At 42.7% G+C, this 14,569-nt stretch overlaps 1 protein-coding gene and 1 long non-coding RNA gene across 9 annotated transcripts in view; one reads left to right on the plus strand and one right to left on the minus strand.

The window, feature by feature from the left end:
- pthlha (parathyroid hormone-like hormone a) overlaps positions 1–14,569 on the plus strand; it is a 132,829-nt gene that overhangs the window by 112,855 nt on the left and 5,405 nt on the right. For 7 of the 8 annotated variants that reach the window (XM_079623928.1, XM_079623929.1, XM_079623927.1 and 4 more), the window contains 2 exons: positions 6,033–6,098; positions 6,980–7,094. In XM_079623928.1, the coding sequence (XP_079480054.1) occupies positions 6,991–7,094 (104 nt within the window). In that variant the 5' untranslated portion in view covers positions 6,033–6,098; positions 6,980–6,990. Of the gene's footprint in view, positions 1–5,546; positions 6,103–6,979; positions 7,095–14,569 lie in introns of those variants that run through there. The other variant, XM_079623934.1, reaches the window with a different exon arrangement.
- Positions 1–14,569, minus strand: part of LOC307004601 — a 76,438-nt gene that overhangs the window by 53,070 nt on the left and 8,799 nt on the right. The gene's annotated exons all lie outside the window — the stretch shown is intronic.

The following is a 14,569-nucleotide window of genomic DNA, read 5'->3' on the forward strand; positions in this document are numbered from 1 at the left end:
GTCTGAACCTCAGCAATAAAACAGGCATTATAATGTGGCTGGTAGGATGTAATAAGACCAAAAACAGGCATTCTCACACTAAACAGGGTCTATTTGGACTTAAACATCTGGAAACCGATTCTGTAAAGTCTAATTCAGAATTAACTGTAAATGTGAATGCTGTACTCTCGTTTAACACGTTTAATTAAGTTGCCCGTCCCGATATATATATAAATATGTGACTCTGGAGCACAAACCCAGTCTCGAGTCGCACGGGTATATTTGTAACAACTATACATTGTATGGGTCAAAATTATTTTTCTTTTATGCCAAAAATCATGAGGATATTAGGATCATGTTCCATGAAGATATTTAGTAAATTTCCTACCGTAAATATATAAAACATGTATGTTTGTGAGTGAATGCAGCACAATCGTGAACATAAATGCACAACTTTAAAGGAGATTTTCTCAATGTTTACATTTTTTGCTCCTCAGATTCCAGATTTTCAATAGTTGTGTCTCGACCAAATATTGTCCAATCCTAACAAACCACACATCAATGGAAAGCTTATTTATTCAGCTTTCATATGATGTATACATCTCAATTTCAAAAATTGACCCATGTGACTGGTTTTGTGGTCTAAATAAAACGTCCTCGGATGGAGAGAGAGATTAGACGACTTGTGTGTGTGTGAGAGAGAGAGAGACGGAGGAAAAAAGCAGTAAGATTAAAAGCGAACATTTGTTTTGTGTATGTATGCTGCTCTCTGCCAAACGCCAGTAATTTTGGATGAATCTAAAACAGCTTTCCTGGCGCTGTCCCACTTCACGCCTCCTGCCAGGAAAGACTTTTTTCACCTGTTTATATGCAGGTAAAGTATACTCTACAGAGTGCCCCCGAATGAGGTCTTTTTTTCCAACTCAACACGAAACCCTTATATAAGTGTGTGTGTGTGTGTGTGTGTGTGTGTGTGTGGACCACAGGAGCTGAGACAGGTAGACAGGACCTGTGTGACTGAAGTGGAGCTTTAACTACATCAGCATGTAAACGTATAACATGAAGGAGCCTGTAAAACTCATACATCTCTCTTCATCATCAGTGCTCTTCTCTTTTAACCGGCGGGACGGGGGAAGAGTGTGTGCTATTACACACACACACTGCAAAACAATAATGTTTTTGTCTTGTTTTCCATTACAAGTATCGCTTTCAGAAAGTCCAGGCTCGACTAGAACAGGTTTTCCTGCATGAATGTTGATTATTCTCCTCATATTCTCCATTGTTGCGGCTCCTCTCTTCCCAGTCTGTCAGTAACGCTCTGTTTACTTCCTGTCTCTATGAAGCCCCTCCTTCTGAAAAGCACACTGTGCTCTGATTGGTCGGCTGGAGCAGTGTGTTGTGATTGGTCGAGCGCTTCGAGTGTGTTTGGGAAATGTCCCGCCCCTTACCATAACCGCCAGTTTAACACACTACTAACTAACTCAACCAGACCCCGCCCCTTTATTCTGCGCATTAATTATTATAATGAGGAATATTGTGACGTGTTTAGTCCCATAGTCGGATATTTGTTCTTTTTTTAAGGATAAACTCAATACATATTGATACTAGCGCAATTTGCTTCTCAAGTAAATGTATCTTGATTTAAGAAATGTGTTGTAATGAATATTTGTACTGGAAAACAAGACAAAAATACTAAGTAGGAATGTGTGTGTGTGTGTGTGTGTGAATCAGACACACACCACAACAGACAGTACTCGAGGTGTTTTCTGAATCGGATCTTTCTATCGTTCCCTCAAAGAGAAAACCGGACCGCCTCGAGCTAAATGACGTGAGAAGTTCTGTCAAAATCTGTTGCGTTCGCCAGCGTCAGTAAATACAAACACATTTATATGCAGAAACATCTGAAGCAAATCAAGACGCTAGAAATACCGGTTTGAAGCCAGCATGAAACCAGTATGTTTGTAATCTGAAGTATTTCTGTGTGAATGACAGCGATAAAAAAACATTTAGGGAATCATGACATCAGCTTACAAAAAAGGAGCAAGTTATTATATTTTGATAATGATTATGAAGACAAACATTTGTTTATATAATGAAGACTGATGAATCATTCTCAATAAGACCAGGAACATGCATTAAAGCGGTGTTGGATTATGATTTGACTTTTCTAACTGTAGTTAGTGTGTATTGTTGTGTTTGATCATAAACAACATCTGCAAAGTTACAACGCTCAAAGTTCAGAGCAAAGTGAGATATTTCAAGCCTTTATTTGTTATAATTTTGATGATTATGGCTTACAGCTTATGAAAACCTTTTCACAATATTACAATTTTGAGCCATAATCATCAAAATTATAACAAATAAAGGCTTGAAATATCTCACTTTGCATGTAATGAGTCTATATAATATATCAGTTTCACCTTTTAAGTTGAATTACGGAAATAAATGAACTTTTGCACCATATTCTAATTTTATGAGTTTCACCTGTATGTCATTAGGATTTCTTTTTTTTTTTTTTTTCGTTTACGAAATTCCGTCATCACTGCAGCAGTCAATATGTTACACTATTTATTTTTAAATAATTTTTAAACACTTATGTTGCATGAATTTCTGATTCATTAGTGAGGATGGGAGAGTTAATCAGTCAGATCCTGAAGAATTAGTGTGTGTGTGTGCGCGCGTGTGTGTGTGAGGAACGGGAGGAATTCCTCGAACTCTCCGCTGTGCGTGGGACGAACACTAATGAGAAAGACGGCTGTGAAAATCAATTAATCTTGATGAGTGAGACGCCGTAATGAGTCACTCTTCTGGGAAAGAGGAAGCTTCGGATGTGACAAACCAATCATTAAGAATTAACACTTAAAAACTGCCAGACAGACCAAAATAGTGCCGCAATTAATTTAGAGTGATGATAATAATACATATAGATCTCTTTTAACCATTAAAGTAATTGGTTAATCATTTACTCACCTTCATTGCAAACCCATTCAATGATTTGTCGGGGTAACACTTTATTTCACAGTGTCCTTGTTAGGGTGTACTTACCGTATAATAACAGTAAATTATGCATAATTAGATAACCTAATCCTACACTAACCCTATAGTAAGTACATATAGTTGCTTAATATCACTCAGTATTTAAATATATAATTACACCGTAACAATGACACCTTAATATTAAGTGTACCCCTTTATTTTAAGGTGTCTCTGTTACAGAGTAATTATACATTTTGGTAATGAAATATATGAATTCATTACATGTACATACTATATAGGGTTATATGATTGGTGTTTGGTTGAGGATTAGTTGCATGTAATTATGCATAATTTATAGTTATTACTACGGTAAGTACATGTAACGTATGTAACAATGACACTGTAAAATAAAGTGTTACCGTTTTTTCTTCTATGGTGGGAAAATGGCCGTCAAACGAACCAAAAAAAAACCCTGATTATAATAGTAGTGCACAAGATGTGTGCGCTGTATTCTCTATTATAAGTCTTCTGAAGTCGTACGCTAGCAGAGTCACTGTGTGCCTAATGCCTGCAGATTACACGATTGTAGCCCGATTTTGGCACGATGCGTTTGACGTTGGATGTCGACAGCGGGTGTCGGGACGCAAGATTCAATCGCTTCATCTCGTATAGTGTGTGTGTGTGTGTGTGTGTCATAGCGGACGACAACCGACCCGCGTCTGCGATGTTTCACGACACAGACTAGCATGTTTGATTTTTTTTCTGTCCTCCACGACGGGTTCCGTCAAGAGTGAGTGTGTGTGTGCATGAGCGAGTCAGCGAAAGTGTGTGTGCGAGTGAGTGAGCGTGAGTGTGTTTGTGTGTGCGAGAGTGAGTGTGTGTGTGTGTGTGCGTGCGCGAGCAAGAGTGTGTGTGTGCGTGAGTGAGTGTGTTTGTGTGTGCGAGTGAATGAGCGATAGAGTGTGTGTGTGTGTGTGTGTGTGTGTGTGTGTGTGTGTGAGAGTGAGTGAGTGAGTGCGTTTGTGTGTGCGATTGAATGAGCGATAGAATGTGTGTGTGTGTGTGTGTGTGTGTGCGAGAGTGAGCGTGTGTGTGTGTGTGCGAGAGTGTGTGTGCGTGTGTGTGTGTGTGTGTGTGTGTGAGTGAGTGAGTGAGTGAGTGCGTTTGTGTGTGTGAGTGAATGAATGAGCGAGTGTGTGTGTGTATGTGTGCGAGTGAATGTGTGTGTGAGTGTGTGCATGCGTGTGTGTGTGTATGTGTGTGTGTGAGACGGCTCGTGATGACTGGTCAGAAAGCAGTGTGTAGTCCGACATGTTTCTTGTCCACGACACGACGAGATTTTAGGAGTCAAACTCGTGTAATCTGACACAGGCGTTAGTGATCCTAGATTATTGTTGCTTCATAATTAGTTTAGACCGTACTAACTAACTAACTAACTAACTAACGGTAACCAGATAAGAAAATTCAGTCGTGACGTTCTTGTGTTTCTGATGATCTGGGCGAAATGTCCACCGTCACACACACATATAAACCCCAGAGTTTCTGCTGAGTGACACGCGCTCGCGGCGGCCAAAGCTAATGATCAGGGAGTGCGGAAAATGTCTTTGCTTACGCGTGTCTGAAATCTGGCACCGAAAGGCCAACAATAGCCTTCAGTCAGTGTTCAGCAACACACACACACACACACCTGCACAAGCTGACAAACTACATCACCTGAGGAGCTTTGCAGCACGGATGACTTCCTGCTAACCCCAAATGTCAGCCTTCTCACCTTTCCCAGGTGAAGCACAGAGTCCGACAGTGTGAAGACATCGCTCTTCAGGAGACGCGCGCGAGCTTTAAAAGTTGTTTCTGACCAGTTATAAAACTAGCTAATGTGAAAGTTAAAGAAAGTTGACTGCTTTTATTATCATTATGAAATAGAGATGTGTAGTCATTGCATTCACCGTTCACACCGATGATAACTATAATGATAAAGATGTCATTTTAAAGTCGCCCCGTGGTGAAAATCCATCTTTTAATGTTGTTTATGTGTCTATGTGGTGTTTTTAATATGCAAATCATGTGTAAGTTCATAAGTGGACAGCATTGCTGAGTATTTTCTGCTTAAAACTGCAGTGAACCAAAGACAGTCTCAAAAACACGGTTTGAAATCGCTGACGTCACACACTACCTTGTAACCAATCAGATCAACGTGTGATCGTCCACCAGTGGATCTCTGAGTGAGTGAGTGAGTGGAGGCGGGGCTCATTTGCATATTCATAGAACCACGCATACTAAATGAGGCAAGGGTGTCGAGTTACATTCAAGATATTTTAAGGCGTGAAAAATGTTCTTTCAAAGAAAAAAACTTGTAAATATTGCAATTTTGTTGATCAAAGATGAGTTTAGGGGGATAACATGAAGATACTCAGCAATGCTGTCGACTTTACACGTGGTTTGTCTTAAAGTGTATATTAAAAACACCACATAGACACATAAACAACATTAAACGCTTGATTTTCACCACGGGGGCTTTAAAATGTCCTTCACACTCCTCAAACACTTTCTTTTCGAAACTGTTCATTGGAAGCCAAATGCTATGGCATTTCTGAGTGTGTGTGTGTGTGTGTGTGTGTGTGTGTGTGTGTGTGTGTGTGTGTGTGTGTGTGTGTGTGTGTGTGTGTGTGTGTGTGTGTGTGAGAAGAAGAAAAATTCTCCTGCCGCTCTTTTGCCACATCTGTCTCTCATGTAAACACAGAGGAGTTGATTCCTGAGTCTTTGTTAGGACTCCCAGTCGTCACCTCCCATTCTCTCTCTCTCTCACACACACACACACACACACACTCTCTCTCTCTCTCTCTCTCTCAAACTTTCCCATCACAGTATTGGTGGGTTGATCTGACTCCTCTATAACAGAACTGAGTCAGTCAGTGCAGGACAGACCACCTGGAACACACACACACACACACACACACACAACTGGATTCTCGTGGCGTTAGCCGTGGTCGAGATCATCCCGGAGAAACCGAAGGACGTAATGCAGAAGGACTCGTTCACCTGGACTCATTGATTTGTTTGTTTGTGTTTGATCGCAGCCTGGAAACTGAGGAGACTCGCGCTCTGTCTCGCAGGACAGAAGAGACCGAGACACAGACATCATTGTGAGTACGTCTCTCTCCTGTTGCTCATCGGGGGGTTTTGCTCTGGACTTACTGGAATTCCAACATGTTGAACTGGTTTAAGTTAAAGCTGCCGTGTCTGTCTGAACTCTTCTTCAGTAAAAGCTCTCATAAAGAAAGCTTCATCAGCGTTCCCACGGAGAACGTCCAAGTGCAAATATCTCAACTCTCAAATCAAGAAACTTAACTTGAGAAGCAAAATTACTGATCAAAATTAAGTACGTTTGTGCTTAAAACGATAAAAATTCAAGTGGAAAACAAGATCATTTTCATGCATGATCTCACTTACTGTAATTTTGATTAATTCTGAAGTATAAAATGTCTTGATTTTAACAATTTTTAGATAGTCGTACTTGTAAACAAGGGAAAAAAATGCTGAGTAAGTTTATGCTTAAAACTATTTACTTTTTTAAAACTAAATCTCCCAGTGAGGGTAAAAAAATAATTAATTAAAATGGAAAACGCTAATTTTTCTAACCCCACTGCCACTTATTTTTCATGTTTCATGCATAAACTCACTTACTAAAATATGCTTCTGAAGTAAATGTCTTGTTTTTAAGATTATTTCGATATTTGCACTGGAAAACAAGGCAAAAAATGCTGAGTAAGATTTTTTTTTTTTTTTTTTTTTTGCAGTGCATGGAACTTTTTCACTGCACAAAAGCTGCTCTATAGATTATTGAAATGTTCTTCACACTAAGAAAGCAAAAGCTTCACTGGAAGGTTCTTCGGGGGAACATGAGACTTGATTGAACATCGACAAGAACGAGATGCTAAACGGCACTCCGGAGAGGCGTAGAGTGCACGGACCCTCGTGGTAAAGCATGATGTTGATGAGTGTGTGTGTGTGTGTGTTTGCTCAGGTCCGCTGAGGATGAGGATGGTGTGTACTCTCCAGCATTGGGTCTTTGCTCTGTTCTTACTGTGTTCTCCTGTCCCGCACCACGGCAGGCCCGTCGATGCCCTCAGCAGCCGCATGTAAGTGACACCGTACATCACGGACGGAAACACGTTCATGTTTTGCTAAAGCTAAGCATGTGTATTACTGTTGCTCTTAGAGTTAGCGGTTGGTCTGTGCAATGGACGTGTCAGATTGTACAGATTGTTTCAAAGTAATAGTTTGAAACTCGGTGCCAGCTCTATATAATACTGTCATTATTCAGCTCAATGTTGATTCGGTTCTGTTCAATAACAGTGTTAGCATTGCAAAGTTGATCAGTTATGAGAGAACGAGTGTGTTTATCCAGCCGTGTGTGATCAGACTTATGATTTACACTATTATAAAACTATAAATGAAAGAGGGATCTGAGATCTTTTCATGCAAAACAAGAAGAACGTTCATCTAAAGAAAATGTTGTGGTGTGTGTGTGTGTGTGTGTGTGGGTGGGTGCGTATGTGAGTGTGAGAGAGTGTGTGTGTCTGTGTGTGTGTGTGTGCGCGTGTGTGTGTGTGCGTATGTGAGTGTGAGAGAGTGTGTGTGTGTGTGTGTGCATGCGTATGAGTGTGAGAGAGAGAGTGTGTGTGTGTGTGTGTGTGTGTGTGCGTGCATGCGTGTGTGTGTGTGTGTGTGTGTGCGTGTGTGTTTGTGTGTGTGTGAGAGAGTGTGTGGGTGCATGCGTATTTGAGTGTGTGAGAGAGCGTGTGTGTGTGTGTGTGTGTGTGTGTGTGTGAGAGACGTTTTCTAAAGCAAATGTTGAGGTGTGTGTGTGTGTGTGTGTGTGTGTGTGTGTGTTCGTCTGGCTGTGATGGAAAACACTCCGGTTTTTGGATCGTGCTGGAAGGTGTTTAGATAGTCTGAGCCCACCTGTGTGTTTGCTCAGGGCTCAAGGGACCCACCTGCTGATCACACACACACACACACACAAACACACACACACACACACACACACAGAGATGCTTTTGTGACGGACACTGTCCTCTGATAGTGAAGCACGAGAGAGACACAGAGAGATTGTCACACTTGAGTTGAGAATAATTAGAATAATTTTACCACAAAATGAGAGAAAAGTGGAAGATTTAACATAAAACAACATCTAGAGAAGGTTTTTGGTAAATTAGGACAGTTTGTTGTTGTTGTTGTTGTTGTCACACGTGAATCTGAGGAAAGATCCTCACCCTCTACAGAAGAGGATATTCAAGTTAAAAAGGAACATGAACAACATAACTAAGAAGAAAACGTACAAGAAAAGAGATGTTGAACCGAGTGGCGTTTCATATCTGTGAGTCTGCGCAGGACAACAGAAGAAAGATTGCTGATGTAAAGTTCGGCCTCGGCCCAAGCCAAACGCGCCTCTCCCGCTGGAGTGTGTTACGCCAAACACGCTTTCATGTCCCGAACCCTCAGCAGGGCCCAGAATGCAAAACATGCTTCCCTGAGCGTTCGAGAGCTGTGTGTGTGTGTGTGTGTGTGTGTGTGTGTGCCAGGACCTCCCCAACTTCATATCGGCTTTTAATGATGTGAGCGAGTGTGTGTGTGTGTGTGAGACATCGTCTGCGGATTGTTGTGCAGCTTGTGCCAGAGACGCAACCCAACCGGTTTGTGTTTACGTGTGTGTGTGTGTGTGTGTGTGTGTGTGTGTGTGTGTGTGTGAATGGATAAATATAAATACAAACGACCTGAGTGATAAAAACACAGTTTAACTTAATAAATAAATAATTAATTGGTTGCTAACACTATTAATCATTGGTTTGCCCGTTGCGTATAATCTGAGATAAACACGTTTCTGACGCGTGAACATGCGAATGTTAATTAGTTAGTGAGAGTAACGGGTTAGGTTTAGTTAGTGAGAGTAACGGGTTAGGTTTAGTTAGTGGGAGTAACGGGTTAGGTTTAGTTAGTGAGAGTAACGGGTTAGCTTTAGTTAGTGAGAATAACGGGTTAGGTTTAGTTAGTGAGAGTAACGGGTTAGGTTTAGTTAGTGAGAGTAACGGGTTAGGTTTAGTTAGTGAGAGTAACGGGTTAGGTTTAGTTAGTGAGAGTAACAGGTTAGGTTTAGTTAGTGAGAGTAACAGGTTAGGTTTAGTTAGTGAGAGTAACAGGTTAGGTTTAGTTAGTGAGAGTAACGGGTTAGGTTTAGTTAGTGAGAGTAACGGGTTAGGTTTAGTTAGTTAGAGTAACAGGTTAGGTTTAGTTAGTGAGAGTTACGGGTTAGGTTTAGTTAGTGAGAGTAACGGGTTAGGTTTAGTTAGTGAGAGTAACGGGTTAGGTTTAGTTAGTGAGAGTAACGGGTTAGGTTTAGTTAGTGAGAGTAACGGGTTAGGTTTAGTTAGTGAGAGTAACGGGTTAGGTTTAGTTTGTGAGAGTAACGGGTTAGGTTTAGTTAGTGAGAGTAACGGGTTAGGTTTAGTTAGTGAGAGTAACGGGTTAGCTTTAGTTAGTGAGAGTAACGGGTTAGGTTTAGTTAGTTAGAGTAACAGGTTAGGTTTAGTTAGTGAGAGTAACGGGTTAGGTTTAGTTAGTGAGAGTAACGGGTAAGGTTTAGTTAGTGAGAGTAACGGGTTAGGTTTAGTTAGTGAGAGTAACGGGTTAGGTTTAGTTAGTGAGAGTAATGGGTTAGGTTTAGTTAGTGAGAGTAACGGGTTAGGTTTAGTTAGTGAGAGTAACGGGTTAGGTTTAGTTAGTGAGAGTAATGGGTTAGGTTTAGTTAGTGAGAGTAACGGGTTAGGTTTAGTTAGTGAGAGTAACGGGTTAGGTTTAGTTAGTGAGAGTAATGGGTTAGGTTTAGTTAGTGAGAGTAACGGGTTAGGTTTAGTTAGTGAGAGTAACGGGTTAGGTTTAGTTAGTGAGAGTAACGGGTTAGGCCTGATGATGTTTTGGCCGTCGCTCTAAGTAAATCTCTCCTGGGACGAGCAGCACTTTGTTTGAAGGATAAATCCAGCCGGTGGCCAAGCAACACACGCTCCTCTTTCAGCAGTGTTCACTGTAGCGCGTTTATCGCCGTAATCTCACGGCACATCAGAAGGGCGTTCACCGTTTATAACCAGCTAATGCTGACAAGTCCAGCGCTGGCCAGGACACAGACTCCTACTGGAGTTTGACTTGAACCCGAGCCAGAAAGCCTGAGAAGATGAAACACACGAGCCTGAGATCTTTCAAAACCGCATCTCTCTCTCTCTCTCTCTCTTTCTTTCTCTCTCTCTCTCTTTCTTGCTCTCTCTCTCTCTCTCTCTTTCTCTCTCTCGCTCACTCTCTCTCTCTTTCTCTCTCTCTCTCGCTCACTCTCTCTCTCGCTCACTCTCTCTCTGCCTGTTTTTTTAATTAAACCAGCACAAAGCAGCAATTATCTTCAGGTATGCTAAAAAGGACCAGATGGAAGGATGCCACGCTAAGTTTTCTCTCCCGCTCTCTCTTTAGTACTCCTCGTGTAGTGTTTGAAGTCAACTGAAAAAGTGTAAAAGCAAAAACAGAAGACTTTTCTACGAGATGAAAAAAGCACATGGTCTTATATACTTCTTACATAAACCTCCTCATAATGTGCCCCAGTCCACCTTTATTTAGACAAATAGATTGATAGATAGATAGTCAGACGGATGGATGGATAATCTCCTGTTTTATATGTTTTCACCAGCATAAATATTGAGTAAATTGTGTAAAAGTGAGTAAAGTGTGAGAGTGAGTAAGTGAGTGTGTGTGTGTGTGTGTGTGTGTGTGTGTGTGTGTGTGTGTGTGTGTGTGTGAGAGAGTGAGTGAGTGAGTGAGTGAGTGTGTGAGAGTGATAGTGAGTGAGTGAGTGAGTGTGATAGTGAGTGTGTGAGAGTGAGTGAGTGTGTGAGAGTGAGTGTGTGAGTGTGAGTGTGTGAGAGTGAGTGTGTGATAGTGAGTGTGTGAGAGTGAGTGAGTGTGATAGTGAGTGTGTGAGAGTGAGTGTGTGAGAGTGAGTGAGTGAGTGTGATAGTGAGTGTGTGAGAGTGAGTGAGTGTGTGATAGTGAGTGTGTGAGAGTGAATGAGTGTGATAGTGAGTGTGTGATAGTGAGTGAGTGAGTGAGTGAGTGAGTGTGTGTGTGAGTGTGATAGTGAGTGAGTGTGTGATAGTGAGTGAGTGTGATAGTGAGTGAGTGTGTGATAGTGAGTGAGTGTGTGATAGTGAGTGTGTGAGAGTGAGTGTGTGAGTGAGTGAGTGTGTGAGTGAGTGAGTGTGTGAGTGAGTGAGTGTGTGAGAGTGAGTGTGATAGTGAGAGTGTGAGAGTGAGTATCTGAGTGTGAGAGTGAGTGTGTGAGAGTGAGTGTATGAGAGTGTGAGTGTGTGAGAGTGAGAGTGTGTGTGAGTGAGAGTGTGAGAGTGAATGTGAGAGTGTGTGTAAGACTGTGAGTGTGAAAGTGAGAGTGAGTGTGTGTGTGTGTGTGTGTCTGTGTGTGTGTCTGTGTCTGTGCGCGTGAGTGTGTGTGTGAGAGAGAGTTTGTGTGTGTGTGTGTGTGTGTGTGTGTGTGTGTGTGTGTGTGAGCTTCTGACGCGTCATTCTCGTCTGCGGACACACAGAAACTGGCTTTGGGCTTCATGGAAAAGGTTTGCTCTCTCAGGACGTTCCTCGCTCATAAATCTGTCCGAGTACATTAAGGAAATCATAAGAGGTGATAGAGGAGAGGAGAACACACTCTGCCAGGAGCAGCGCGTTATTCAGGAGACACGGGGGAAGAATAAAGACACTTTCCAAAGAAAGGAAAACTCATCTTTCCACGCCTGGCAACGAATTATCTCCCGGATCCCAGATCGGTTTAACCAGCCTGGAAAAAAGGCTGTTTGTATCCCGCCGTATTCAGAGATGGATGGATGGATGATGGATGGATGACGGATGGATGGACGATTGATGGATGGATGACGGATGGATGGATGATTGATGAATGGATGGATGATGGATGGATGGATGACGGATGGATGGATGATAGATGGATGGATGGATGATTGATGGATGGATGACGGATGGATGGACGATTGATGGATGGATGACGGATGGATGGATGATTGATGGATGGATGGATGATGGATGGATGGATGACGGATGGATGGATGATAGATGGATGGATGGATGATGGATGGATGGATGACGGATGGATGGACGATTGATGGATGGATGACGGATGGATGGATGATTGATGGATGGATGGATGATGGATGGATGGATGACGGATGGATGATTGATGGATGGATGATGGATGGATGGATGATAGATGGATGGATGGATGGATGGATGGATGGATGGATGGATGATTGATGGATGGATGATGGATGGATGGATGACGGATGGATGGATGATAGATGGATGGATGGATGGATGATGGATGGATGGATGATTGATGGATGGATGACGGATGGATGGATGGATGACGGATGGATGGATGATTGATGGATGGATGGATGATGGATGGATGGATGGATGACGGATGGATGGATGATAGATGGATGGATGGATGGATGGATGGATGGATGGATGGATGACAGATGGATGATTGATGGATGGATGACGGATGGATGGATGATAGATGGATGGATGGATGATAGATGGATGGATGGATGATAGATGGATGGATGATAGATGGATGGATGGATGACGGATGGATGATTGATGGATGGATGACGGATGGATGATAGATGGATGGATGGATGGATGATAGATGGATGGATGGATGATAGATGGATGGATGGACGATTGATGGATGGATGACGGATGGATGGATGATGGATGGATGGATGGATGATGGATGGATGACGGATGGATGATTGATGGATGGATGATGGATGGATGGATGATTGATGGATGGATGACGGATGGATGGATGATGGATGGATGGATGGATGGATGGATGGATGGATGGATGATGGATGGATGATGGATGAATGATAGATGGATGGATGGATGGATGATTGATGGATGGATGACGGATAGATGGATGATTGATGGATGGATGGATGGATGGATGATAGATGGATGGATTGATGGATGGATGATAGATGGATGGATGACGGATGGATAGATGATAGATGAATGGATGGATGGATGATGGATGGATGGATGATAGATGGATGGATGGATGGATGGATGGATGACGGATGGATGGATGATGATAGATGAATGGATGGATGATAGATGGATGGATGGATGGATAGATGGATGGATGACGGATGGATGGATGGATGATGATAGATGGATGGATGGATGGATGACGGATGGATGGATGATGATGGATGGATGGATGGATGATGATAGATGGATGGATGGATGATGATGGATGGATGGATGGATGATGATGGATGGATGATGATGACGGATGGATGGATGATGATGGATGGATGGATGGATGGATGATGATGACGGATGGATGGATGAATCGTGTTCATGCTCTTAGCTGCAACAGCTAACAAATAGATAATCTGTCATTTATCTCTGGGATTAAACAACGAATTGAATGCAATTGGAACAATGGATTGTAGTGCCTTATAATGACACAGAAGGAATGTGTGTGTGTGTGTGTGTGTGTGTGTGTGTGTGTGTGTGTGTGTGTGTGCGTGCGTGCGTGTGCGTGGATTCACCGAATGAAAATGTTTAGTAAACTCCAAAACTAAATGATTTGCTGTTTCTTCAGAGACGGTGGTGTACTCACTCACTCTCTCTCACACAAACACACACACACACTCACACACACACACACACACACTCTACTGTGTCCTGGTTTGATTCGTGCCCTCTGGCGCCCCCTTGTGGTCACACCGTCTTGTGTTTCCTCAAGATGAACGAGATGAATGGATGTTTTGAAACGGCGCTGAGTTATCTTTATTCGGTCTGGGCTCCGGCTCTGAGATGTGTGTAATTTTTTCAAGACGTTTGGACGGAGCCGATCCTCCAAAAGTGCTCACGGTAGCAGAGATCCGAGCGGCTGGCTGTCAGGAACGAGAACGACCTCCACATGATTTAAGCCGAGACTCAATGGAAGCATTGGTTATAATTGTTGCAGTGAGTGTTTAATTATCAGCTCTCCTCCAGTCAAGCCTGGGATTATTGCCGTTTGCCACTTTCGGTCCGTTTTGATTTACCATGTTTAAAATCCATGCCTCTGTCCCGGTTAAAAAGCCTGTGCGCTGGACTTAAGCACTCCTGATGGTTCGATGTGGGATCAGGGATGCGGGCTCTAAGATGCGCAATCTTGGATGCGGGATTTGGGATGCAGGCTCTGGGATGTGGGATCTAAGATGCGGAATCTGGGATGCGGAATGCAGGATTTGGGATGCGGGATCTAAGATGTGGGATCTGGGATGCGGAATTTGGAATGCAGGATTTGGGATGCGGGATGTGGGATCTGGGATGCGGAATTTGGAATGCAGAATTTGGGATGCGGGATCTAAGATGCGGGATCTGGGATGCGGAATTTGGAATGCAGGATTTGGGATGCGGGATCTAAGATGCGGGATCTGGAATGCAGGATTCGGGATGCGGGATCCAAGATGCGGGATCTGGAATG

The sequence above is a fragment of the Phoxinus phoxinus genome (assembly GCF_949152265.1).
Source record: "Phoxinus phoxinus genome assembly, chromosome: 9".
NCBI lineage: Eukaryota > Metazoa > Chordata > Actinopteri > Cypriniformes > Leuciscidae > Phoxinus > Phoxinus phoxinus.